The 25,569-nt window shown below is 42.7% G+C and overlaps 1 protein-coding gene across 2 annotated transcripts in view; it reads left to right on the top strand.

Moving 5' to 3' along the window:
- The first annotated feature begins 8,208 nt into the window (after nt 1–8,208).
- The window catches only part of LOC140650655 (proprotein convertase subtilisin/kexin type 5-like), a 259,934-nt gene continuing 242,573 nt past the window's right edge, over nt 8,209–25,569 (top strand). For both annotated transcript variants that reach the window (XM_072859286.1, XM_072859285.1), the window contains exon 1: nt 8,209–8,927. In XM_072859286.1, coding sequence (XP_072715387.1) covers nt 8,730–8,927 — 198 coding nt within the window. In that variant the 5' untranslated portion in view covers nt 8,209–8,729. The remainder of the gene's footprint in view (nt 8,928–25,569) is intronic.

The raw sequence follows: 25,569 nt of genomic DNA, 5'->3' as shown, positions 1-25,569 counted from the left end.
TGCAGAAGAATTCGATGTAATTTAGAACCTGTGTTTTATATTTCTTCCACAATGAGTGAAACTTTTCCGGGAGCAATCTAATTTCCTCATGAACTGTGGGAGTTTAATTTCCTAACAGCAGAGAAAGGTGGCAAAAACTGTCTTTTGCATCACTCACAATATAAATCCAAACCAAAATCACTTTCATTTTAAAAAACAGTTAAGCCCCCTAGAAAATGTACTTTATTGTCAGTATCACTTCATTTACAAAGCTGAGGCATTTAACAGCAAGGAAATTAATATTTAAGGAGATCGTAAATAATATATTACCCACATAGTAAAGTTGCACAGTATTCTTATCAGTTATAAAAAAAATGTCTATTTCAGCCTTAGCTCTGACCAGGGGCTTAACTTTTCTAGCCTCGTTTGGTAATTATTTTCTTGTATTAATTCCTTCTTTCATTCCTTCCTTATCTTTTCTGTCTCCCGTGCCCTTCTCCCTTACTCTTGTTGTATAACACAATATAACAGAATCAAAAGCCCATGTAAAAATGATCTGTAGATAAACAACTAAGAACTTAGCTAAACTTAAGACTCAGATGATGCTTTGTGGCTATAGATGTATTAATTTCACTTGCTAGTTATCATCATTCTCCAGACACCACATTTCAGACAATAAATGCACAGGTGAGCACAACTGGACACACAGGAGGTTTATGTAAAATACAACATTCCCAGAACTTTCTGGGAGAAATGAGTTGTCTGAATGAGTGAACAGCTAAACATATCCAGATCCCTCTTCTTCCCTCACAGGTTACTTCCTCCAGTGCTGGTTTACAGATCACTGTGCTGAAGAATCACCAGTGCTATACCTTCTGATTCAGAGTTACCATTAATCACCATTGTAGGACTCTGCACTTTGAACATGGACTACCAGTTGTGGAGCACTAGGAAATTATCTATCATGAAGATATGATACCTTGCAAGGATCTCTCAGCGGTGCTGTACTAGATACACACCATCATGGTCATTATCATTCATGAAAACTTTCAGCCATGATGTCCCTTGTTTTTCATGATAAACAGAGCTGAGCAGAGAGGATAACGTCCCATGAGTAAGACACACAGAACAGATGTCTTGGTGAGAATGAAGGGGAGAAATGATGGGATGGACAAAGAGGGAAGAGAAAAATCTTCCCATTAGCAGAAACATGAGCAGAGAAGGAAAGGCAGATAGACTGCAGGAAGGAAAAAAAAATATTTGGAGAAAAGGATATGAAGGAGAGAATTTGGGAAAGGAAAGAGCTCTCATCAATGGATTACTTTGTCCTTTGTGCCAAATCAAAGAACACCAAAGAAGCTCTGACAGAAACTGTCAGTGCACCTCTGGTCTTTAGCAGGCAGAGCACAGAGGCATCTGCAGAGATGCGCATTTTCTCTATCCATTGTAACAGAAACACCAGAGTTGTCTCCTTAACGAATCGACAGAGCAAAATGAGTTTCTGAGGTAAGAGATCAGTGTCATCTCCTTCAAAAAAACCACTTTGCACTCACAGTATCTTTCTTTGTAGCTGGGACATTCTTACTGAGCGTCTGTGTTTCTGCCCTCCATCTCCTTTCGGACTTAAAATCTGCTAGGATGTATCAGACACAGCTGAATCTTTTTCCATTTTTGTTTAAAACTAATAAACAATGAATGTGAACTTCCATTTTTGCACTCTTGGCATTGGTTTAATTACTACAACGGGCAAGAGCATATACCGTTCCACCAGTGGTGACACTACCCTTCTGTTTGGTAAACCCTTTCACTTCTTCAATATTCAGGAGCAAGAAATTTTGTGAATGGTATCTTAGGAGAAAAGGATGTTCCACAGCTGTGACCTTGAACTCCCTGAAGAGAGAATTATTACAGAATTGTAACAGAATTATTCCTTATTCAACCACAAACAAATAGAGGTTATATGTCCTAAAATACTCCTTTCCAACTTCTTCCTTGTCTGGAACACAGAGTGTTCAAAAACTTGCCATACTTCCTAAATGATAAGTTGGTGTTCTTTCAGCCTCCTTCCCCATTAATAAACTCACCACTTCCAGGTCATCTCTTTTGTTAGACTCAGGCCGTAGTAAAGAAGTTCTTTTTCATTGCAAGGCCCAACAAATTGCACTGAACAAGTTCCTTGCCAAGAAATGGAAGGCATATAATTCACAGGAGTTGTATTGGGAGCAGTGGAGAGCCCCAGGTTAAAAGGGGTGCTCTAAAACTATTATTTCTATACAGTATTCAGTGGAAAAGGTGCTCAGGTTCTCTTACAGATTAAAGACATGACTTCTACTTCCTCACACAAGAAGAAGAGGGCAAAGAAGATTAACCATAATCACCCTGTCATCATGAAGTTAGTTTCTTAGGCATGTACATGAATATCATGGCAAGATAAATCTCATGGAAGCACCTGAACAAAGATAAGGAAAGAAGAACTGAGAATAAAATCCCACGTCTAAAGAAGGTACCGAACATGGCTGTGAAGCACCTGAATACCAGCTCTCCTAGTGAAGTGTCTGCAATAGTCTCTGAGAGGGGTTTGGGCACAAATGGAACCAGCCCAACTAGAGCTCGTGAAATGAGGGTGGGCCATGCTGGAAGATGCAGGATTACATTTTCTCTCTTCAGATAAGAACATTTAGCTACTATTTTTTAATGATGTTTATAGTTTGAAAATCGGGTTGGATTCTCACTTGCCACTGGACCACTCTTTTTAGCAAGAATATTATCTCAGCCATATGCTAACAACAATATACTGGCCTAAGAAAAGTACAATGAAATAAACAGTGCTTTTGCATTTGATCGTTTCTATGACACTATAATAGGAAAGGAAAATCCTGTAGCTACTTGCAGTATAGCTGAGTGAGGTTTTTTACCCACAAAAGGGTAGCTATAATTCTGACTCAGGGGGTGATTGAGAAACAAGTTAAATGGCATGTTAACTCAAGTGAACCTGGGTGAAAAAAACCAACTTCTTCTACGTGGATGAATTCACTCAGATGAGTCATTTCAGATAAACGATCTTTCCACCATCATACTGAAGGGGCCCAAGATAATTTCCATAGCTAAAATTCATAGCCAAACACTAGAAATGTCATTTTGATGCTTACTTTCTGCGTGTATTTGAGATTCTATAACTGAAACTTCACAATCCAATGAGAAGTTGGAGAGGGAAAATGTGCAGCTGTTCTTCTGAAAAGAACTCAGGATTTAGAGTCACAGGATGCTGGGTCAGGCACTGAAGCCAGCTGAAAAAGATTCCTGCTTCCACCACCCTTTTCTCTCTATGCCTTAGCCATTCATCCTAGCTATGCACTGTGGGTTGCCAGTAAAATTAGTACAGCTGTTTGCAGTGTCAACTAGATCTCTGAAATAAAAAAAAAAAAGAGGAAAAAAAAAGAAAAAAAAGAAAGATGTAAGTTACCATTATTTTAATGAGACAGTTTAGATTTCAGCCCAATCAAAGAGATGCATCTGCACAAATGGGAAGATGGCAAACAAGCATGCTGGCACAGACGTTAGCACAAGCAGTGGGAGTCTCTTCAGACAGTTTTGCAACTAACACTAGCCCATTTTCAAATTATGCCTGCCAGTATGGTCAGAACTATAATGAGGTGGGAGCCAATCCTTCAAAAAAGACAATAAACACAATCAAAGAAGGAAAGGTAAGAGAAAGCACAGGGTGAACACAATGGAAAAATATGCAGTGCAGCCTTATCCATAAAAACAAAATGAAATCCACATGGTAACTGAATGAGGCAGTATCAGTCCAATTATCAGTGATCAGGAAAAGCCCAGACTCATGCCTATTCCAAGGTCCAGACCCAAATTTTATTTGTTCACTACCAACAGACAGGAAATAAAGGATCCTGCCTTTTATTTCCTTATGTGAATCACTGAACTTCTGCCATGAAATTGCTCAGGGGAAATGCAAGGCTTGGGCTGGAGCAGACCCTGGGCAGAGGACTGCTCTGCCAAAGCCCCATCCCAATTTCTTTCTGTTCCTTTCTCCTGCCCCAGACTCTTTATCCCAATGAGTACTTCCACCCACCCTGTTTCTTGTCTTCTCTACATTAAGGGCAGAAGGCTTTCCTCCTCTGCATTGCCAGAAGGCTCATTAATGACAGCTGTCAATTACCATGCTCACTCCCACAGTGACCGACAAGAAGTGGGAACAGCAATTGCTGCATAGAAATCATGCTTTGCTGTGGACTGCACACAGGGGTGCAGATCCTATAGTCTACACACTAGGAACAGTGAGAGGCATGTCCAGTGACAGTGAGCAATCTCAAGGTATTGGCTGCTGAACACAAAAATGTGTCTAATGTGCAGGTGAAAACTGTCACTCAAAATTTCGACATACATAGGTGGCTTTGCGTGAGAACAGCGATGTACTCAAAACAAGGATTACATCCTGTTTCAAAGCATAAGGAGGCAGGTATTTCCTAAGGAAAAAAACTGGTAATGTAATTGATCATGTGCAAACCCAGTGTTTTATTTAAAAAAAACCAACAAACTTTATTCTTTTCAAAAGTAGTGGAAGTTAAAAGTAAATAAAATCAGGGGCAAGCCTGAAGCATGGAAAACTGCAGATCAAAGAACTGTGTACCAGCAAATTGGATCGTATGGTGGCTGGTGTCGAGTGACCTAGCTACACTGTTTATAAAGAACAGTTATGGTTGAAACTAAGGAAATCTGAATACTCCTTTGGATTCCAGAACTATCCATCTTTCTAAGGCAACCTCTAAATGACTCCGTGACACAACCTCCATTCTTTGAAGATTTCTCTTCTCTTCCCCGAAGAGTATTCTTTCATCTACTATGCTCCAGACTCTCCCACTCCAAAAGCTGATGAACACGTACCCCCAGTTCCTTCTGAAAACGTTCTCTGTTCCAGAAGGTCTTCAGAGGCCAGCACGTCTGCTTGCAGGACTTTTTCCTGGAGGACTTTAGGCTGCCACTTCCTTTGGCTAGATATGCCCTCTGTGGTTTCCTCCTTAATTATGACCCCAGGGTGCCTAACACATCTCTGGAGCACTGATCTGCGAAACTCACATAGAAAAGTGCTGGAAAGTTGAAATGAAGCACAGTAGAGTAGAGAAGCTGCCAGAGCTGATGAGCCAGAGGGATCTTCAGGCTGGGAAAGGACTAGAAAGGAAAGAATAATTTCAGGACTAGGTAGGCAAAATAGTGAGAAGAGAGGCAATTAATTAGATCAAATAGGAGGAAAGTGAGAACAGAGACTGAGGTCAGATCCTGAATCACAATCATTTGGAACTAACAATAGAGGAGGGATTCAGGGATTAGTATCAGCAAGTGAAGGACAAGACAGAGACACATGGAAACTTGCATTTTGAGCAGTCAGCCAGATATTGATTTTGGTCATAGCAGAGGGGTAAGAAGGGGGGGGGGGGGGGAGATAAAAGGCACAGGTTGTGAAATAGTGATGAAACAGACCAATTTAGTACCCTTGCTCAGAGGAGAAAAAACTTTCCCCGGAGCGTGGTGTATACAGACAAGCTATCTGGCCTCCAACAGAGTACAGAAACAAGCTCAGCTACCAGCTACAAGCAGTCCACATACAGCAGGTATGCTGAATAAAACTATACCACTGCTGACAGTCCCCCCAGTGTTCTCTCCACTCATCTGGTGCCCAGTATACTTACTTCCTAGCTGTGTCGAAAAGAAACAGCTTAAATTAGAACATGGCTCGGGTTAGGAATGCAGAAGTTCTCGCCTTCTTTTTTGTGCGTGTGTGTGTGGGTGAGCGCAGTCCCCCCTAAGGATGTGGCTGTGATGAGGTACTCAGCAAAACTTTGCAGTTTGGAGCTCACACTGAAACAGGTTCAAATGCTCCACATTATGACCAACGTCCAAATGCTCCCACTAGCTCTGATTGCCATCTGCCTCAGTGGCCTCAGCAAAGAGGACTCTATAATCAGAGAAAAAATGCTTCTGGGGACTACGTCCCTCCTTTTTCAGAGGCTGTTTTTAGGTATAGCATAACTTTCACAACATTTTTGTTAGGCTATGCGATGCCATGCAGCATTAGGAAAAGATAGTTGAGGACAATGATGTATTTATCAAGTCTACCGATTCCTAGTGGCTTTGGTACCTGAATATAAAATAGTGTAATATAAGCGAAGTCGGAAGTAAATACATGACAGGGTGGCTTTTTTTTTGCTTGTAGTTTGTGCCTTCTGTGCCAGAAAAAAACCCCCACCATCTATAGCAGGAAATTAGGCAGTCAAAACAACAGTAACATTCACTGAGAAAAGACCAGAAAATAGATTTTTAATTTATCCTCTTCAGAAAAACAAACTGAGACTGCACAAGGTTCAGGTTTTGTGACCCATTGATTGCCATGTACTTCAGTAAGGTGGCCATTCATGATTAAACATACTTTAAACACTCCAGATATAGGAAGAGAGCTGACTTGTGTAATTATCATTGAACCAATCAATAAGGAGAGCTAATTGCTAGAGGAGATTTAATGTCATATTCAATGACTGTATATTTATGCACATTAGCTGCGAGATGTCTGGGCCAAATGCTGCTCCTGCTGAATCCAATGAGAGTGTTGATTATGGTTTCAGCAGAAGAATGATTTGCTAAACAGTGAGCCTTCATCTGTGAAATCGCAGGGAAGGTGAGCCACGTCGAGGTCTTGAATCTACAAAGAGGAGTAAACAGTAGCTTGCAATATACTGAGCAATCATAATGCAAACTACAGAAAAAAGTACTACCAGGGAAAAGCTAATCACTGACAAATTTTTGGAGACATAGAACAAACAGGGAGGTAGAGAATGGATTTCCCCCTTTTCTCCCCTTTAAAAACAATAAGAGGATGTGGGAAGATGTTAGTCATTAATGTAATACTGATGTTTAGGGGAAAAATGAATGAACTTAAGGCAGAGAATGGTTTAAAGTGGAACATGTGGTTTTGGCTGTCTGCATTTTACCATTTCTACTTTATCAGGAAAACAGTGGTTTTAAAGGTAGGAGCACAGGTCTTGTGGGAGTCAAAAAGGAACTCCTTGTTACTGTATGACTTTCTGTAAAGTATTTAACTTCTCATACTTCACATTCCCATGAAAAGGAAGATGACGGCTGCCTGACTTTGTAGGACACCTTAGGTTCCTCAGAGAAAAAACTCTGCAACATTTAGTTTAGTACATTACAATAGTATTTCTCACGTTCAAATTCCTTCACAACCTGTAATGGATCCTCACAATGGACCTGTTGGACTGAATTCTATAGACACTTATTCTAACTTCCAAATAAAAAGGAGTAGATCTATAGGTTGCCCAAAGCCATTGTGGTGGCTCTAAGGTTTAGTCCAGTAAGCAACAGTGCGGGCTTGGGTGGAGATGAGTTCTCTCCCACCCAGGCACCTCCAGTTGCTGGCGGTGTTTGTTTGGGCCGCCACACGACCAGCAGCATCTTCTCCAGGCCGGCACACACTCGGCTGCTGGAAGAGCTTCCCAGCAAGGTGGCAGGAGCTGCGGCCATGCTGCATGGGGACAGAGACGAGGGGGCACCGTGGAGGCCGTGCTCCTCATCCGGACCGCCGCTCCTCTGCTGAAGCATCAGCTGCCCGCTTTTCTTTCCAAACGCGATGACCACGAACGAGGTTTGGAGGACAGTTCAACATTAAATGACGCCGAGCAACGTTTGTGGAATAACGGCCAGCAGACTCTGGCACGGCACAGCCCGTGACTGCCAGTGAGGCGGCTTTGGGGCTGTTCCCGTCCCGCATGGCACCCCGGCCCACTCCCCCGCGGCCGGCGGGGCGGGCCTGGCCGTGCGGGGCCGCTGGGGCTCTCCCGCGGGCGCGGGGCGGGGGGGCCGCAGCCGGTGCCGGGCACGAGGCCTTGCCGCAGGCCTCGCACCTCGCCGCGGCTCCCGCAGCCCCGCCGGCGGGGCGGCGGCCTCCCAGCCCGGCGGGGGCGAGGGGGCAGCCCTCGGGGGCGGCGGCAGCCGGGGCGGGCTGTAGCTGCGGGCCCGGGAGCCCGCGGGGTGGCGGAGCGCGGGGCCGGCGCGGCTGCCATTTCGCCTGGCCCTCGGCGCTGCCGGGCGGGAGCGAGGGCGGGCGGGCGGAGGAGGAGGAGGAGGAGGAGGAGGAGGAGGAGGAGGAGGAGGAGGAGGAGGGAGGGGGGAGGGAGGGGAGAGGGAGGTGGCCGAGCCGGAGTGAACTGAGGCGCTCAGCTGCCAACACTCACACACCGCCTGCCGCCGCAGCCGCGCTGCTCCCGGGCTCCGGGCAAGAGGGAGAGAAAAGGCGAGGAAAAGCCAGACGCGGGAGAGGAGGCAGGAGATCGCTGGCGGTGGGAAGGAAGTCAGAGGGGAGGGAAGCGTGGAGAGAGGGAGAAGGAGCCCTCCTCCCGGCGTAGAGACGACTTCCCATGTAGCTGGGGACAGAGGGAGAAGCTGGCGCTCAGAAACTGTGAGAGAAGCTTTCCAAGCAAGTTACTTAATCCCCGACGAGCGGCGGGAGGAGGGGACAGCAGTAATCACCGATCATAACCATTATTCCCAACCCCTCATCGTTTAACCCCCGGGCGGTTCAATGCACTACTCCAAGCTCTTCCTAGTTTCCTCCTCGGGGTAACTTGGGAGGACGCGCCGCCGGTGCCGCCCGGAGGTGAGGAGAAGAGCCTCGGAAGAAGGAAGGAGAAGTTTTGTGGGGGTTGTGTGCGGAGGAGGAGAAGATGGGCTGGAAGCGCCGCTGCTGCTGGGGAGGCGGAGGCGGCGGGGACCTTCTCTGCCGGCTCACCCTGCTGCTGGGGTTCCTGCTGCCCGCCTGCAGGACGCGCCTGTACACCAACCACTGGGCTGTGCGGATAACTGGGGGGCTCCCGGAGGCCAACCGGATAGCTAGCAAGTACGGATACGTCAATATAGGACAGGTAACCCCCCTTACAACTACTTCCGAGCGGCCGCCGGCGGCGCGGCCGGCAGGGTCCGCTGCCGCCGCCCTGCGCCGCCGGGGCACGGGCAAGGGCAAGGGACGGGCAGCTCCGCGGCCGCCGCACGACCCCGGCCCCGCCGCGGGCCCCGCCGCCGCTGCGGGGCGGCCCGCGAAGCCCCCTCCCCCTCCCCCCCCCGCCGCCCCGGCCTCCCGCCGCGGGCCGGCGGAGGTGATGCGCGGGGGCAGGTACGCCGGAGCCGCGCCGCAGGGCTCGGGGCCGCGGCGTCCCCTCCGCGGCCAGGTGCGGAGCGGGGCGCGCGCCGCGGAGCCGCCCGCGGGCCGCGGGGGGGGCGGGGAGGGGAGCCGCGGGGGCCCCGGCGGGGTCTTCCCGCCGCCGCGCTGCCTCCGCGGCGGCTGAACTCGGCGCTCCGCGCCTGGCACCCTCCGGCCCCCCTCGCAAAGGGAAGAACGCCAGTACGAGAGGAGCTCGTCCTGCGGCGAGCGCCCGTCTCCCCAGCAGCCAGGACGTGGCAGCTGCGGCCGCCGGCGCGCCGCGGGGGGCGTCCCGACCCCCCTTCTGGCGGGGCGTGCGGAAGGGAGAGGTGACAGGGGTGGCCCCGGTGCCCCGGGCGGCTGCCGGGCGTGCGGCGGCCGCCGCCGTCCCGCGGGGAAGGGAAGCGCGCCCGAGGGGGCCGGGGCTGTCCCGGGGTGGGAGGGGGCCGGGGCTGCCCCGGCGTGGCAGCCGGCCGGCCCGCCGCCGCCGCGGCCCGCGCTGCTGTCCCGCAGCCCACTCGCTTTCCGTCGGGTTTGTTGTGAAACGAGGGCAGAGACGAAGTCGGTTCTCGGGTGCCGGTGCCGTGGGCAGAGCTGTCCCGGCCCGCGCACGGCCGGTTGGGCAGCACTCGGGGTCTGCGGAGCCTGCAGACATTCGGCTAGAAAACACCTGGACTGGCTAGATCCAGAGATCACCCCGTGAGAAAATTCTTGGATCCAGCCAGGGCCAGGAGCTGCAAGTGAGGAAACACCTGGTTCTCACTGGATCCTGTCACGCTGAAAAATCCCCCGCTGCTACACACAGGCACAGTTGCTGTTTAAAATGTCCAAAGATCACTTTTTCTGACAGACTTTGTGCCCAGTATCCTAGGCTTTCCTGACAATTATCCTCAAAACGTGAGTTGCATATGTAGGGTTTAGCAAGGTGAGTGCCTAAAAAATAAACAATTCTGTTGCACGCTTGGGTGCGAACATCCAAGCAGTCTTTCTAGACAGTAGTTTGTAGTACATGAATTGGAAGTTTAGAAATGAGCATTTACAGCTACAGAAGGCTTCATCTCATACATGAGATTCACAAAAACGCAGCTGCGTTTACACAACAGGCCTTTTACATCAACCGGATCAAAGTGAGACCCGATTTTTATTTCTGCTGTAGAATGAGTTCCCATGTACTGCACCGTTGATTCAAAAGTTTGAAGCGCGCATCTCAACCGTTCACAGTCATTGCAAGCCTGAATAAGACAGCTGTGCAGTCTGCTAAGATAAATAAATTTACATAAGAAAAGCTGGAAAATGACACTGAGGTAGCACAAAACATGATGTGTACAGATGCAGTTACTTAGAAAAACTGAGTACCAACTTCCCTCTTGAAACACTTGGGCAGGTAGGCAATGTTATTCGCACTTGGAGGCACAAAAATTCGGGAGGAAGCTTTTGTGTCAAAATTGAACCCCCACCTTAAAACTGCCATTTAGGAATCCAAGTGCAAAGTTTTTTGCATGATCTCTTTCTTTTTTGTCTTACACACGTCTATTGCTCAAGGTGTTTCTCTGTATTCTTATCTGGGCCTTTATGGTGCCAAAATAAGCAACAGTTAGTCGGTTGGAGGATGCGCTTCTTCCCATTTTGTCTTTTGTCAGGCCAGCTGGCTAACTCAGAGCCTGCTTTTTTTATACCTTGCACATCCAAACCTCATGCTGAATTAAGGAAAGAATGTAGTAAGCCACTGTTGCTTCTTATGTGTCAATGAAAGTGCCATGTATACACCTATGAGATATTAATAATAGATACATTACTGATCAAGTATACAGATGGGAATGAGAGAAAACAGAAACTATAAATAATGAAAAACTGGAAAATACATTACTGGGTATGCAGTGAAAAGAGAGTATATGTGAAGGGAGCCGATACCGTTACTTAGTTATGCAGGTAGGGAAAGTGCAAGTAGGAGATGAATGTAAGAATGTTGAACGATGGATGCATGAGAAAGAAAACTTCAGTAATAATATGAACTAGACTCATGGGCGATTCCTCATCTTCTGGCTGTAACCAGCCTTTAAGAACAAGAAACAGGCAGTAGGCATATGTGAAGAAATTCCGTAGAGCTTCCTGTATATATTATGGACTGGAGTAACTGGGTGCTAGATGTCATTGTGCCGTGCCGATGTAGAGCTCGGCACCCTACTGTTAGTTACGTGCCCTAAGAAGTGTTGTGCATTTGCACAGTGTCTTATGCAGAGTTTCCTTTTATGGGTATCTTTTTGCAATGGCCAGTGTTAAGTTCCTGATAATTTCTTGCAAAATTATCTCCAAATGGTATTTCTGTGACAGCACGTTTGTTAGTATGTTGGTGGTCAGTCTAATGTCTGTTCTTCTGTTCCCAGCTATAGTGCTTATACAACTTTCATCACACTGACCTGGTCACTAGATAGAATTTATAATTGGAGAATTCAGAGTTCGTAAAATAATCCAAATGGCTGTGGTCTAACCATACATAGTTTAACACGTAAGTATATGGTTCAGAGCCTGTGTAAAATAATTCTATGACTGTATTTCTTAAAAATACAAAAAAAAGTGCATCGTTTTCTGTGAAGCTTATTGATCACTCTTTGTAGACTGTATCACTTGATAAAGATAGGTAAAGGGAGTAAGGTATTAACTTTTGGAGAAAGGAAGTCAGAAATGATCGGGACTGATGGGTTAGATTTGCCTGTTACGGGCTTTTTGCATAGATTTGGAAAAGCAGGAAGATACTTGACCCAGACCAGGAAGTGCAAAAGAATACGAGAATGGGGCAAGAATGTACTGTTTATTGTTGAGAGACAATCGCAAGCAATTTAAAAATCTGTATTTGGTGTGAGATGTTGAAAGACATTCGTTTAGCTGAATTCGCTATGAAAACAGTGAAAGAGATAACCAGTAAGCAGAATTCTCTGTTAGAGGCAGGGCTTCACAGGCTTAATGTCTGTGTATTGTAGCAGCTATGGCCAGGCAGTTAAACTTTGGTTTTGGAGATGATATCTCTTCTAGGTAAGCTGAAATATTATAATTAAATCTGCAAGCATCAGTAAGAGCTAAGCTGTTTACTTCTGCTTGAAGAAGTTAATTACAAATCTCATAAAAATACACATCCAAAAATCATCTGAAATAGATTAAAAAAAGCTAGTGTAATGGATTAAACATAATATTTTTGGTTAAATTAAATTTGTGAGCTCACCTTTAAGAAGAAAGTGCAAAAAGCTAAATCCAAATCCCACTACGGCTGGCCCAAAGAACTGACTCAGTACAAATGACTCAGAAAAAGAATGGAATTAAAATATTCAAGATAAGAGGTAGTGAAACTGTGTATAAAAGATGAAAGTCAGGTAGGTGCAGTTGCAAAGTTGCAAACCAGGAGTATTCTAACAACAGTTAATTGCATGATTAGAGCTGAAGAGAATAGCAGAAAACAGGGGTTCTGAAGGTCTTATTCTTACCAGCCACCCTGTTAATTTTGCATGAGTGGACATGTAAGGTGCTATGGGAAGAGAGAGAGATTAGGGTAGGTTAGGAGTAAAACAGTTAACCGTAGGCAATATTTGGGTTGTATTTGTGGGGTAACTGGCATTGAAAGGTACATTAAGTTGATCAGTGGAGACAAGACGGTAGAGCCAGGAAGGCTGTGAATCATAAACACTGGACAACATCCCTTCTCCCAGTTTTTGTTATTTGGTGCATTCCTGGTAACAGGTAGAATTTAGCTTTCTCTTTTTTTGGTGCTTGTGTGATTTGGAGAATAACCAGTTGAGTCTTGAAATACCTCTTAAGTCCCTTTTCATTGCCATGGTGATGAGAGGAAAGCTACAAAGCCTATCTGAATGACTGGACGAGTCAGTCAGAAATAGATGGCAGAAAGGGATGTGTTAAAAGAGGCCTTGAGATCACCTGCTGGTGAGCAATTGAGAACTCCTGCAACTCACAGCTTCTGGTAAACTCCTGTTGCTCTCAAACTTCTTCTATGGTCTACATCTCTTGTTACAGAAATTTAAAGCTTTAGCTTTTCTGCTTATTGAAAAGAGGAGTTTTCCATTAATTATTAGAGGACAGGGCGCAACAGAGAAAGAATCCTCTTCTACTCTGTGTTTTTCCAGGCTACATGTTCTGGTTCTAGTTTCCTACAAATTGCTCAAATGTACTGCTCATTTATCCTGTATTTCCTTACGGTTACCAATGTGAAGTTGACAGTAGACATAGAAGCTTGTTCTTCAAAGATATTTGAATTCTTGCAGTGAATCTAGTGAGACTGTCATTAATTTTCTTCATTTACGGCTTGGAAAAGCATAGACCAGCAACTTAGACCTATAATTGTATCAACTGTTACTCAGTTTCTGTTGGAAAACACTTTTCCCCACAGGACTGAATGAAGGTTACGTATCACAAAAACAGAGGCAGTAGATCCCCTTACTGACTGACACAATTGGGTATCCTTTGGAAAGTCAGCGATTTTGATTGCTGCAGTTAGTGCCACCAGTTTGGAGCTTCTCATTTGGACAGTAGGGCCCACTTAAGCTGACACTCAATTTAACAGGCCTTCATTTAAGGCCTTTTAAAGGCCTGTCCTATAACTTCAGGCTTGAGTACTTGGTTACTGATAATGTCATTTCTGTGACATAACCACAGCTGCATTAAAGATGATGAAGCAAACACAGCGAAGCATTGGTATAAGCTACAAAAGAATCGGCCCAAAGTCTCCTGTGTTTCATTAGGCTTTAAAATAGCACAAACATGTAATAGCAGACTTAAATGCAGAGAGTTGACTTTTTTTTTCCCTTCAGAAGTGCAATTAGTAGTTTCTCTAGCGAGCAAATCCTTGTCTCATGTAAAAAAATTGCCTCTATTATTTTTGCACGGGTATTTTAAGAAAGTGGTCTGGACTAGCAAGCCCTCTGGGACTGTGATAAGGTAGTATAATGCAAAGCAGCCAAGGAGTTCTGAGTTACATCCTGGATGGAGCAATTTGGGGTATACCGCATCCCCCAGCCGCTCCTTACTGACATATTTTACCCTTCTGTCTTACAGTGGCTGAACTAAGCAGACCTTTCTCTTAGAGCAAAGTATCTGTGACTGACTTCTGGGAAACTTTCTTTCACTGTTGGCAGCTGCTGAGGGTTAAACATATAGTCTGTGTAGCATTTTGTACAATTGGCATAAATATTATGGCTGTGCTGATAGCATGGAGATTCCTTACTATATACTGAAAGAAGGAAGCTTTCTTTTGATGCAGCCATGAAAATTAAGGTATACTGATATGTCATCTTGATTTCCATGAATTTCGTCATTTCTTGTAAACACAGCTTCTCACTGGATATAAATTTGTGGTTTGGTGCTAAAATATTCTCAATAGACTGGAGAAAGGAACTCCAGCTTATAGAGGGATGACTTGTGAAGCATCTGAGAATCTGGGAATGCTGCTCTGTGCTCTGATGCTGAAGGCTTTTGTGCTCTTGAGCTATTGACTTAAGCTTTTTCTCCTCACTTCTTCAAGGAGGAGCTCCAGTAACTGACTCTGGACACATGAGTTTATTTTAATTTGAAATGTATGGGCTTCAAAATAAGGAAGGTTTTCTAGGTTTGTGCTCTTCTAGAAAGTGGTGCCTCATCAGTTTCAGGTTGCTGTCATCAGGTGCCAGGAGTTTCTCATTCAGGCGGGGGACTTTCCTTGAAGGTGCAGGAGAGCAGGAGAAACAAACAGCTGAAACCCCAAAGGTGATGGAAGAATGGAAGAGATAAAAATATCTTATCTGTGGCTCCAACAAGGGACGGAAATGCTGTGTTAATTAGTACAGGAGTAAACTTTAGATCCTTTTATTTCTTTTTCTTTCTTAATTCTAGGCAGGGGCTGAGGATGGTTCAGCACTTCTCCAGATCACATCTTTCCTCTCCTAATTTTATTCTTCCAGTGATTTTTCTTTTCTGACCTCTTCCAGGGTCTAGTAGCCTACTCCCCATCCTTGGCAAGTGACAGACTACCCTTTCCCTCCAATTTTCTTCCTGCAAGGAATACACACAGTTTGCCAAAAGACACCTAAGTGTGCTAAGCTTGAGATGTGGCCCAGGAGTCACAGTTAGATATACGGATGTGTTTTATTAAGATAATGTAAATGCTGATGAGATTTGCTAAAAGTTTGGGGGTTTTTGGTGGGTTTTTTTTTTATTGGGAGTTTATAGATTTAAAGCCAGAAAATCATACAGAGAGTTAATAAGTATTAGTTCATTTCAAACCTGAGGTCCCAGTGATGGCACAGAGGAGATGTTGTGTAACAAGATCAACTAACCAGAAAGAATGGGAGTAATGGCTGTTTTCCATTTTCCAAATCTATTTCTGATGGGAGGCAAAAGGAAATTTTGCAAACTAAGTAGCTGAGACTGGAAGACTAGAAAAGCATTCAGTTAAGAGAAAAGGGAGCTTATTTTAAGATAAAGAGCCTAAAGTAAGGTTGTTGTCTTCAGCAAAGGAGTTTGCTGCCATAATCTCCACTACCTTACATGGATGACTCAAAAAAGCAGAATGGTAGGCCTCTGTGTGCAACGAAGTTCAGCTACCCCAGAATAGCAATATAGACAGTTAAAAGAAGAGACATGCCCCTTAAGAGCCTGTGTCGTCACAGCACTGAAACGGAGTATACTCTTACTAAAATTTAATACCTGGGATAAGTTTAATGAAGTCCTGAGTATTAAAGATGCAAGTACCAGGACTACGGTATTAAAAGAATCAAAGCTAGGTGTACTCTAAGCTGTATGCACATGCAGATGTCGTGGGGTTACAGAGATACACCAAGGAAAATTGAATTTTCTCTTATTCATGGCAGAAAAAAAGTAAATTTAGGGACTGGTAGAGAATAACCACCAGACAGAAAGACCTTTGGAAAATGTAAGCACTGAAACAACATTCTTGCAAATGCTCACAATCCACAAAAACAGAAAACCGGCACATATTGGAGAATACAAAGGGTATGCCATGGCTAATTACTTCATACTTAGCAGTAGTTCTCTTGTCTGTGCAGTTAAAAATGAGAGGGAGGAGGGAGAGAGAGCAGAGCTTACTACAATAAATGTGAGCTTTCATTGGGAGTTGGATGAAGACAAGGATGTGCCAAATGGGTTCTGGTGATAGAGGCAATCTAATAGTCTTTGTATGTTGTTACAAAATGAGAGAAGATGAGAATCTCGTTTAATAGCATAGTAGTCAAGCTACAAATTATGTGATGATTTTTTTATTTAAAGCCCTTGGGCAAACACATACTAAATTATACTTTTAAGAATAACAATTAGTTGCAAGCCCAACTTACAAATGGCAATGTTTGTGGGAACTGCTCCTCTCAAACAAAATACATAAAGAAGTGGACTAGGCTAGATGAGAATGGAAGAACCAAAAGAAATCTGTAAACCATTTTGAGGTAAAACAGTAGTGTGTCATACCTTTGGTATGACAGTGGTCATGTCTGGTGTGATGTGACCTCTGGCTGACAATGGCTGACAGCTGTAGAAGTGAAGGGCAGGGGGGACATCTCTACAGATCAGCCTGTCCATTACAGTGCCCTTGAGGAGGATCAGCTATGCCCACATTTTTCCCGGCAGATATTTAACCAGTTTTCGAAGGTCTGCAGTAAGTAAGCTCTCACAGTGCTAGGGCATGGTCAATTCTAGTGGCTCGTTATCCTCTTTGCCCCACTGAAGTCTAAGCCATATCTGCCTTCCTGCAGTTCAAAGCCTGCATTTCTTGTTTCTCTATGAACATAAAGAGTAGCAACATCAGAAATGTTGTACCATTCCACTCTTCCTTCCACCTACTTTCATCTTTTTTCATCCAAGCCCAGTCCTTTCCCTTGTTTCACGTAAGTCAGGCTTTCACTGATAAGTCTTGCTGTTTGACTCTGGTCTTTCTAAGTGATCCTCATCTTCTTGAGCAAGGAGCTGCTAGAGTGTTACAGCTGAGTACAGCATAAGGATTCCTTCAGTTGTCTTGAGGACAGCACTCCTATTTATGTAGCCCATTATGGTGTTTTGTCTATCCTGTAGCCATATGACATTGTTGACTTAGTTCAGCTTGTGATCTGCTATGGTTCACAGATTGATTCTGCCAAATTCCTAGCCCGTTGTTTTCCAGCCTGAATTTGTCCAGTAGATTATTATTGATTACGTGTAGTACTTTGCATATGCCTTTGCTGAAACTTGCCCTTTTTTTCCAGACCTCACTTTACAGTTTCAGTTTGTTTTGAATTCTGTTCCTGCCCCACAACATGCTTGCAGATTCTCTCTGCATGTATGTTATGTTTAATAGGTGTCTTTCCTATGCCAATATTCAGGTCACTAGTTGAAATATTGACCCAAAACAGTTTTTACGGGAATTCCAGTAGTTTGCTGCCCTGCTGTAATAAATAGATATATCAATGTTACTTACTTAGTTTTGACCTACTATTCTATAGTTTAATTTTGTGCCCTACTTCAGAAATTTGAAGGGGACTGTTAATCAAGTAGTACTTGAAGAGTTTTTAGACTGTTCAGATAGATACACTTTTTAATTTGCCGAGTATCAGCTGAAAATGAATATAAAAATCACAAGGATATTGGATTGCACAGGATCATCAGTGATTGCTATTATATACCTTAAGGTGTTCATGAGTGGATTTTTTACCCCAGTTTTAAACAAGTCTAAAACTAACCAGTTTTAAAAGTGGTTTTGTTACTTGTTCTCAGTCTGGAAAGCTTGCTTTTTTGTGCCAACTTCCAACTTACAGACTGAATTTAGTCATGGCCAATATATATCTGTACTTGTGTTACGTGGCTCGTCTGCTTCTCCAGCACATTTGCAGGGGGAACCAGCCTTCACTTTTGCTTCTGTAGCTTCTGGTTTCCTATTAGAAGATAGGCTTCCCACTCCCACAGTCATTCCAGTTGCTGTGTTTTGATTGACAACTGTTTGCCTTGGCCCAAAAAGATGGCCAGCTTGTATACAACCTCCCCACTGCTTTGTACAATGTCATAAATAATTCTCTAGACTTTGTCAGGCAAGATATTTCCAGTATCGTATTTGCATGTTTTGCAGCTGTGTTCTGTGATTGTCCACTGTATCTTTCTCTTCCTCTCCAAATGATGAATTGTAAAATCACAAAGTGGGGAGATACATGTGTCAGCCATGGATGTGAATAAATCATATGGTCCCTGGTGAGGAACTGTGGTGCTCTTTGTCACCTGCCAAGCACAGGAAAAAATATGATCAAACAGAATCCTGCTTGCCAGAGATATATAGCTTAAGACAGTAAGTGATTATTTGGCAACACGCTGGACCCAATTTGATTGATATTTGCAGAATGAAAAACTCTTTGGAATGAAATGTTGGCAAGTCCAGAAGAGTATCAGAGCTACACCATGAAATCCTGCCAGAATAGCTTGTTGTGGAAATTCTTGTGGATTACACGATGGTGTATGATGGAGATGAGATTGTAAAAGGCACGTTAGCCAGGCATGATCATGGATTATATAATTCTAAACAGATTAGGAAAGAAAAAAATTCTCAGCACAGGCTCTTCCGTATAGAAGGAATCTGCTCCCAAGGAGACAGCATGCTTCTAAATGAGGGATAGCCATCAACAAGGGGCCATTTTTGGTCAAGTTATGGTTTTTCTCTTCATTTTTTTTTTCTTTTTAGAGACGTTTTTGTGCCAGCAGGCAATAGGCCTCATTTATGTCTGTTTTCCAGGGTCAAACTGAAGTTATAGAGATGTTACAATTAAAATCTTTGCTACATTCTTTTATTCATTCTTGTTCAAACTGGAATAAAACCACTGGGTTTTGTGCAAGAGTGCTTCGTGGGCAGTGAAAGTGTTACTGCGTAGTGTTGTGTGGCTGAAATTCAAGCCTGGAATTGGATAATGTTCTCCTTTTTTAAATATTTAGCTTAATCAACAGTAGCATGTAGCCTCCCCTCTGGATAAACCTAGAGAACACTTTTTTGCTTTTATTGAGCTTTTCTTTGGAGAACATATTAACACAGTAACCTGATGTCTTAAAAACAAACAGGAAAGAAAACGCATGCTGTGTCGCACCTCTGAAGCCAGTAGTATGACATCTAGGGCATAGAGAAGTAGTTCCTGTAACATTTTTGTTCACGTGAACAGCCTTTATTCAAATAGACTCATAAGGATGCAAGGCTATTCTGGGTCAGTTGGAAGATCCATCTAGCCTGCCTGCCTATGGCAGTGGTGTTAAGTTACTCTCTGTGGGAGAGAATAAACAAAATAAACACCTGATGCTTCTCGCTAATACTCCCTTCAGCTGTTTTCAGCTCAGGAGACTGCCTGAGCTGGGTATGGTTTCTGCGTACTTAGAAATTCTCGATGTTTTTTTTTTGTCCAGACACTTGTCCGATCTTTCAAATAAAAGTAACCTTTCAGCATCCACAATATTCTTTGGCAAGGATTTTGCATTTGCTGCTTCACTGCATGAAGAACCACCTCTCTTTTGCTTGTTACTTTGCTGGCTTTGTTTGATGACTTCTGAAAGAGACAGTGAAAGTCAATTTCTGTCCACTCTTCTTATGCCATACATGATCTTTTAGATTTCTGATATTTTCCCCTAAATTGTGTCATATCTGGACTGAAGAGGCTTAGCTTACTTAGCTATTCCCCATACAGAGGGCGTACCCTATCTTTGTCCATCCTTCTTCTCCCACTTAGAAGCTTTTCCAGCTCTACTATGTCTTCTTGGAATAGAGAGGACTAGAACTGCACACAGTACTTAGTGTGGCAAAACCTTGGATTATTCTTTAAGTGCCATGTTCTCTGCTTTATTCTCCATAGTTTTATTGATCATGTCTAGTATGTCATTTGCTGTTGGGACTTCTACTGAACTGAGTTTCCATGGATTAGTCTGCCATAACCCTGAGATCATCACTCCTCGGTGGTACTGGGCAGCTCAAAACAGTTCATTTTAGTGTGAGGTTAGGTTTGTACATCAGTTCATCTACATTTGTCTACATTGGACTTCATTTGCCGTTTTATTGTCATCACTCAGTTTTGCAGGGTCCTGCTGCAGCTCACACACAGTCAGCTGCAGTCTTTACATCTGTGATTGTTAGCAATAGTTGATAATCTACACCTCATTGCTCACTCCCTTTTCCATGTAATTTTGTATTTATGAAATAGTGTAGGTCCCAGAATAGGTTCTACCACAGACCCCAGCAGAACTCCAGCAGGGACCTCCGCCCATTGCAAAAAGCTAATTGCTTTTTAATAAACAAATAACTAATTACTCCTAAGCTTTGTTTTCAGTCTGTTAACAGTCTTTTGCAAAGACCTTATGCCATGGCTTCTTAAATTCCTAAAAGCTGTTGGTGAAGGACATTGTCAAAAACCTTTTGGAAGTCCAACCAGAGTATATCTATCTACCCATCTTTATCTATACGCTTGACATCTTCAAAGAACACTAGTAAATTTGTAAGGCAGAATTTTCCTCTTTAACTATTTCCAAAGAGGTCACTTTTTATCCAAGTGTCCATTAATTCTCTTATTTCTTAGTTTCTACTCATTTGCCTGGTAGTGACTTGCAAATCCAAAGTGCTTCAGATCTCCTTTTAAAAATTGGCATCACATTTGTCACTCAGCTGTTCTGAAATGTGAAAACTGTTTTTTAAGTGAGAGATTTCATGCCACTGCTTCTATTGCTTTCAATTACTTTAATTTACTGAGTGTTTTTATTCAGCTATTTCATCCATATTCCTTCCACACTCTGGACTGCAGAATATTTGTACTTCAAGTATCATATCTTGAGTAACCCATCTGAGCTGAACTGAAGCAAACAAATCAGTCAAATTCTAAACTTTGAAAAAAAAATCGATGCTTTGTGAGTATGCTGGGCTCCAGTGAGCCAAGCATGAATGAACAGCAACAGCAGGGCTTTAAGCTGAGAAAATTCCCCTACCCTTCTTGGAAATGAGTAGCACTGCTTCCCTGCAGAAATGGACTGCAGAATAAGCTCTGTTTTCTCTTGAGCAACCAAGTCCCATCCTGCACGAGGAGCAGTAGTTTTACCAGTTGGGAGTGGACTGAAGCCAATGCAGATACCTGAACAGTGGTCTTACAGCTCAGATTAGCTTTTTCCGCTTTTAAACAAAATCACGTGTCTCACTGGACCTCAAAGAGAGTCTCTGAAATTTAGCTCAGCAAAGTATTCAGCTGCAGTTTGTAAAGGCCTCAAGAGCCTTTTAGTATGAATATTAGAAATGCATTTACAGGTACCCCAATTGTATCAGAGGGTCTAACAGAGCAGATGTGTCCCATCACTGCCACACAACAAGAGCTCCAGCCCTAACTAGCATGACAGTATTAACTATGATACTGTTTTCAGTTTTCCTCTTGAAAGATTCCCTTTTGCTCCATTGTAAGCTAAATAATTCCCCTTCCTTGGGTCAAAAGCACAACATTAGTAGTTTGTTCTCACCTATTTGAAGTACAAGGTCATTTCCAGAGAGGACATGTATGACAGTATCTGGGATTTCCTTGACATTCTTGACACTTGCCCATCTCTGCATTACTGTCATTACTCCTTTCTGCCTGTCTGATCAAGCAATACCTTTGCTTCAGCTCAGAGAAGTTTAAATATCCATCGTTAGTGAATGGACTCCTCCCAATAATTCTTAGGCCAGTGCATGATGATTGTGGCCAACTGACAAATCACAAAGCCATCACCTGGGAAAACTGATAACTAGAATTAAACAGGGTTGCTGAGCCTTGCTTTCTAAGAGAGTTAACCATCCCATGACCTAAAGGGGCTCTGGACTGTTAGCATCACAGGTCTTATCAATAAATAGTTCTACCATTGCAACAGACTGCTCTTTTGGAAGCTTTCTTGTAGATAAATACGATTTCCATCTTGTGAAACTTGAGTAATTTCCATTTCTTGCCTGGCAACTACAAATATTAATCTGACACACTTAAGTGCACAGTGAGCCATTCTAGTGGTGGCTGGAATCTGTGTTGATTTCCTGATGTTTCTGGTCTTGTAGGACTCATTTGACATGAAAATAAATGTTTCAAAATGGAAATGCAAATCCATTTATAAAGAAGAATACATGGTTTTATCCAATTCATTGCTACCGTTCTAACTGACTGGCTTTTCCCTATTCCAGTATTTTGGTATTATATATTTAATACCAACATTAAACAAATATACAGTAGAAACATTTCTCCTTTCTCTAAGAAAATCTACTTTCAGTTACACAGCTAAGCATTCACTCAGCCCTCAGGTTGTACGATTCTGCTCTCCAAAGAAGAAGGCCACCAAGGAATATTCTTTAAATGTGTGAAATGGACAGTGTATGAAAGCTGTGACCTGTTTTTCATTGGTTTTAGTAAATTTAGATATTTCATCATGAATTGGATATCAGTTCTCCTTGACTTTTCTCTGTACGCTGAAGTAATTTAGAAGCTGGTATATGAACCTAGACATTAGGATGCTAACAATCTAAAATGTAGGCCTCACTGAGGTCTGGATTAAAAAAAAATTAAATGTTTCTTCATTAAGTGCTTATTGCAGCTCCCATTAAGTACAGTGGGAGATCCCACTGATTCCAGTGAAAGCTGAATTGGACCTTAATCTCTCTTCCGGCACTGTGGAAGTTGGTACAGCAGGAGAGACTTGCGTATATCTGAATTCACATGTCACTTTTTATTTTTGTTGTTGTGATTGCAAATAGCTGCTTTAAGTGGAATATTACATGACTATGCTAGAACTAACAGTCCCTTGGTGGGCTGTAATATTTTTTTTTTTAGTTCCTGCTTAACATTAGTTATGATGATGTTGATGTTTTCTTTCATACTTGGTTTGAATGCTACATAATGCAGTCATTTTGGGGATTGTTTTTTGGTCTTGTTTGCTTACTTACTTGCCTTTTCTTTACATGTATCTTTAGATCCTGTCAAAGAGAGAATTTTTTTGTTTTCATACTGCTAAACTTAGGAAACTATAAGATCCTCTCCAGAAACTGTTACTCATATGAATAGTTGTTGCTCAAGTTGTCTTATCAAAATCAATGAGATTACGTGTGGGTGTGGAGACTTCTTATATAAATAACGTATACTTGCAAACCTTACTTTTACACAAAAAAGTATAAACTTTTGTACAGCTCTAGCATTAACTAAATAAGATAGGTGAATGTGTCAGCATCATGCCTGGTTCTGGACGAGTTGTATGCTTCTCTGTATTCAGGTAAGCATGTTGTACACAGTGGAAGATCATCAGACTTTGATGCAGTACAAAGTTGAGGACATATGATCTAGGTTCACCGTAAAAGAGCATTGGATTTAGTACCTACACACACCACATAGATGAACTTAACTCAGCCCTAGGTATTCCCATGAGTCACTTCTTTATTACTCTTCAGTAAATTATATTGGTGATAGAGGAGGAAATTGCCTAAATCAAGTCTCATGAGAAAGTCAGTTAAATGAAAACATTGTATTTACTATGACCAATAAGAGCTGAATTCAGATTTGTAAGACAAAGTACAGCGTGAAAAGGTTTATTGCTGGCAATATAAATGTTCACTGGAAACAGTATGACTACTGTAGGTCACTGCATTAGTCATTTTCAATGTTATAAACTCTCTTGCTATTAATGTGCTTAAGAGTTTTATATGGATGTTTAAATAACTGGATAGAGATATAACAGTATATCTAACTTGGTGCCCAGTTCTTAAATCTTTTACTCATACAAGTAACCCCATTAGATTTGATTGCCCTTGATTTATGCCTCTTAAATTCCATTAGCTTCAACAGAGTTATTTCTGATTTATGGTTTTGTAAATGAGAGGGGACTTGATCCCACTGGGGCTGGGCAGATGTTTACAAGTTTCAGGACAGCGATGATGGTTATTAAATATTTCATGATCAAGATTTAAAAGGAAATTAATATGAACATTCTTTGCTGTGAAACTTCTTTTGCTGTAGTTTGTTAAAAAATAAAACCTATTTCTTAACTACCCTTTATACTGTTTGCATGATTGAAATAGCAGTGTCAGAACTTCATCAAGCTTCATTCTTATGCTGTATTATAATTACATATCAGAGAGTACAGATTACGAAGAAATAATAATCCTTAGAGTGTGGAGTAGCTAATAATGTGTGGAATATGACAGTTCCGTTTGCTACTTAAACATTCATGATACTGCATGAGTATCCATCCTCATTATCTCATCACTTTACATTTGTTCAGTGATACAACATGAAACAGGATTGGAAGTCAATAAAATAGTGACAAAGCTCATTTCAGGCAATGCAGTATATCATTTAGATAGTTTAAATTACAGAGTAGTGAGGTAGGAAAGGGAAAAAAAGCATTTCAGAATGCAGTGGCAATTTAGTCGACCCCTCAAAATGTTAAAGGTATTTGTTTCCTATTGATGGCTTCATTATGGGGGCTGTTTACTGAAACAAACATTACCATATTGCCTAACAGCTTCTCTGCAGATACCAACAACATTTGTTATGGCTTGAACTTGCAATGCATGATGACTGTGTTGAAGTCACTTGAAATATTGCAGAGGTTAAGTCTGTTCATACAGCAGAAAATAAATACACTTTGTTGCACTCATTTTTACTTGCAGAAATAAGGTGGTGACTCACTGGGCTTCACAAAAAGGGGCATGAACTACCAGTTTACATTGCACTGCTTTCTGTATTGGAAAGAAACAGTAGAAAAGATTAATGGGGAATGAAGGCAGTAATTGATTTCCTTTTGAGAATTTTCATGAAATGTGTAATGTTGCCCTGGAACTGCAAACCCACGGTCACAGGTTGCTGAGCAACCTTGCATTGCTTTATCTGACGGGGACATGAACTTGCCAATTGCTGCGATGCCTCCTTAGGAGAAGCTCACAGTGACACTCAGGTTGCAATTATTAATATCCATTGTTGTACTTGAATTGTAACATTTCACATGACAGATATGGAAATGGCTTCCTTTGCCATCTCCCACCAATTCTTTTAGGCTAATAGATCTGTTGGAAGACCAAACCTGCACTTCATACAAAAACCTTCCCCCCACCAATAATTAAGGACTCTGTGTTCATTAGTTTTTAGCTACTTTTTTGAACATTGTTCTAACAGTCACAACCTGTTCAGTGGTCCTAGAGCAGAGGAGGATGAAACTCTTCCTTACTGACTTTAAAAGAAAGATTTCAAGGACTTTAGTGGAATTTCTTTCAGTTTAATGTTTGAACGATCAACGTAGTGTCTAGATATCTTCCACTTCTCACATTTTATTCATTCTTAACTTCACTGAGGGCATATTTGTATGCCCTTGTCTCTGGGGGAGTGGTACCACACAGCAAG

The sequence above is a fragment of the Ciconia boyciana genome, chromosome 4 (assembly GCF_034638445.1).
Source record: "Ciconia boyciana chromosome 4, ASM3463844v1, whole genome shotgun sequence".
Taxonomy (NCBI): domain Eukaryota; kingdom Metazoa; phylum Chordata; class Aves; order Ciconiiformes; family Ciconiidae; genus Ciconia; species Ciconia boyciana.
This window is presented reverse-complemented; position numbering and strand designations above follow the sequence as displayed.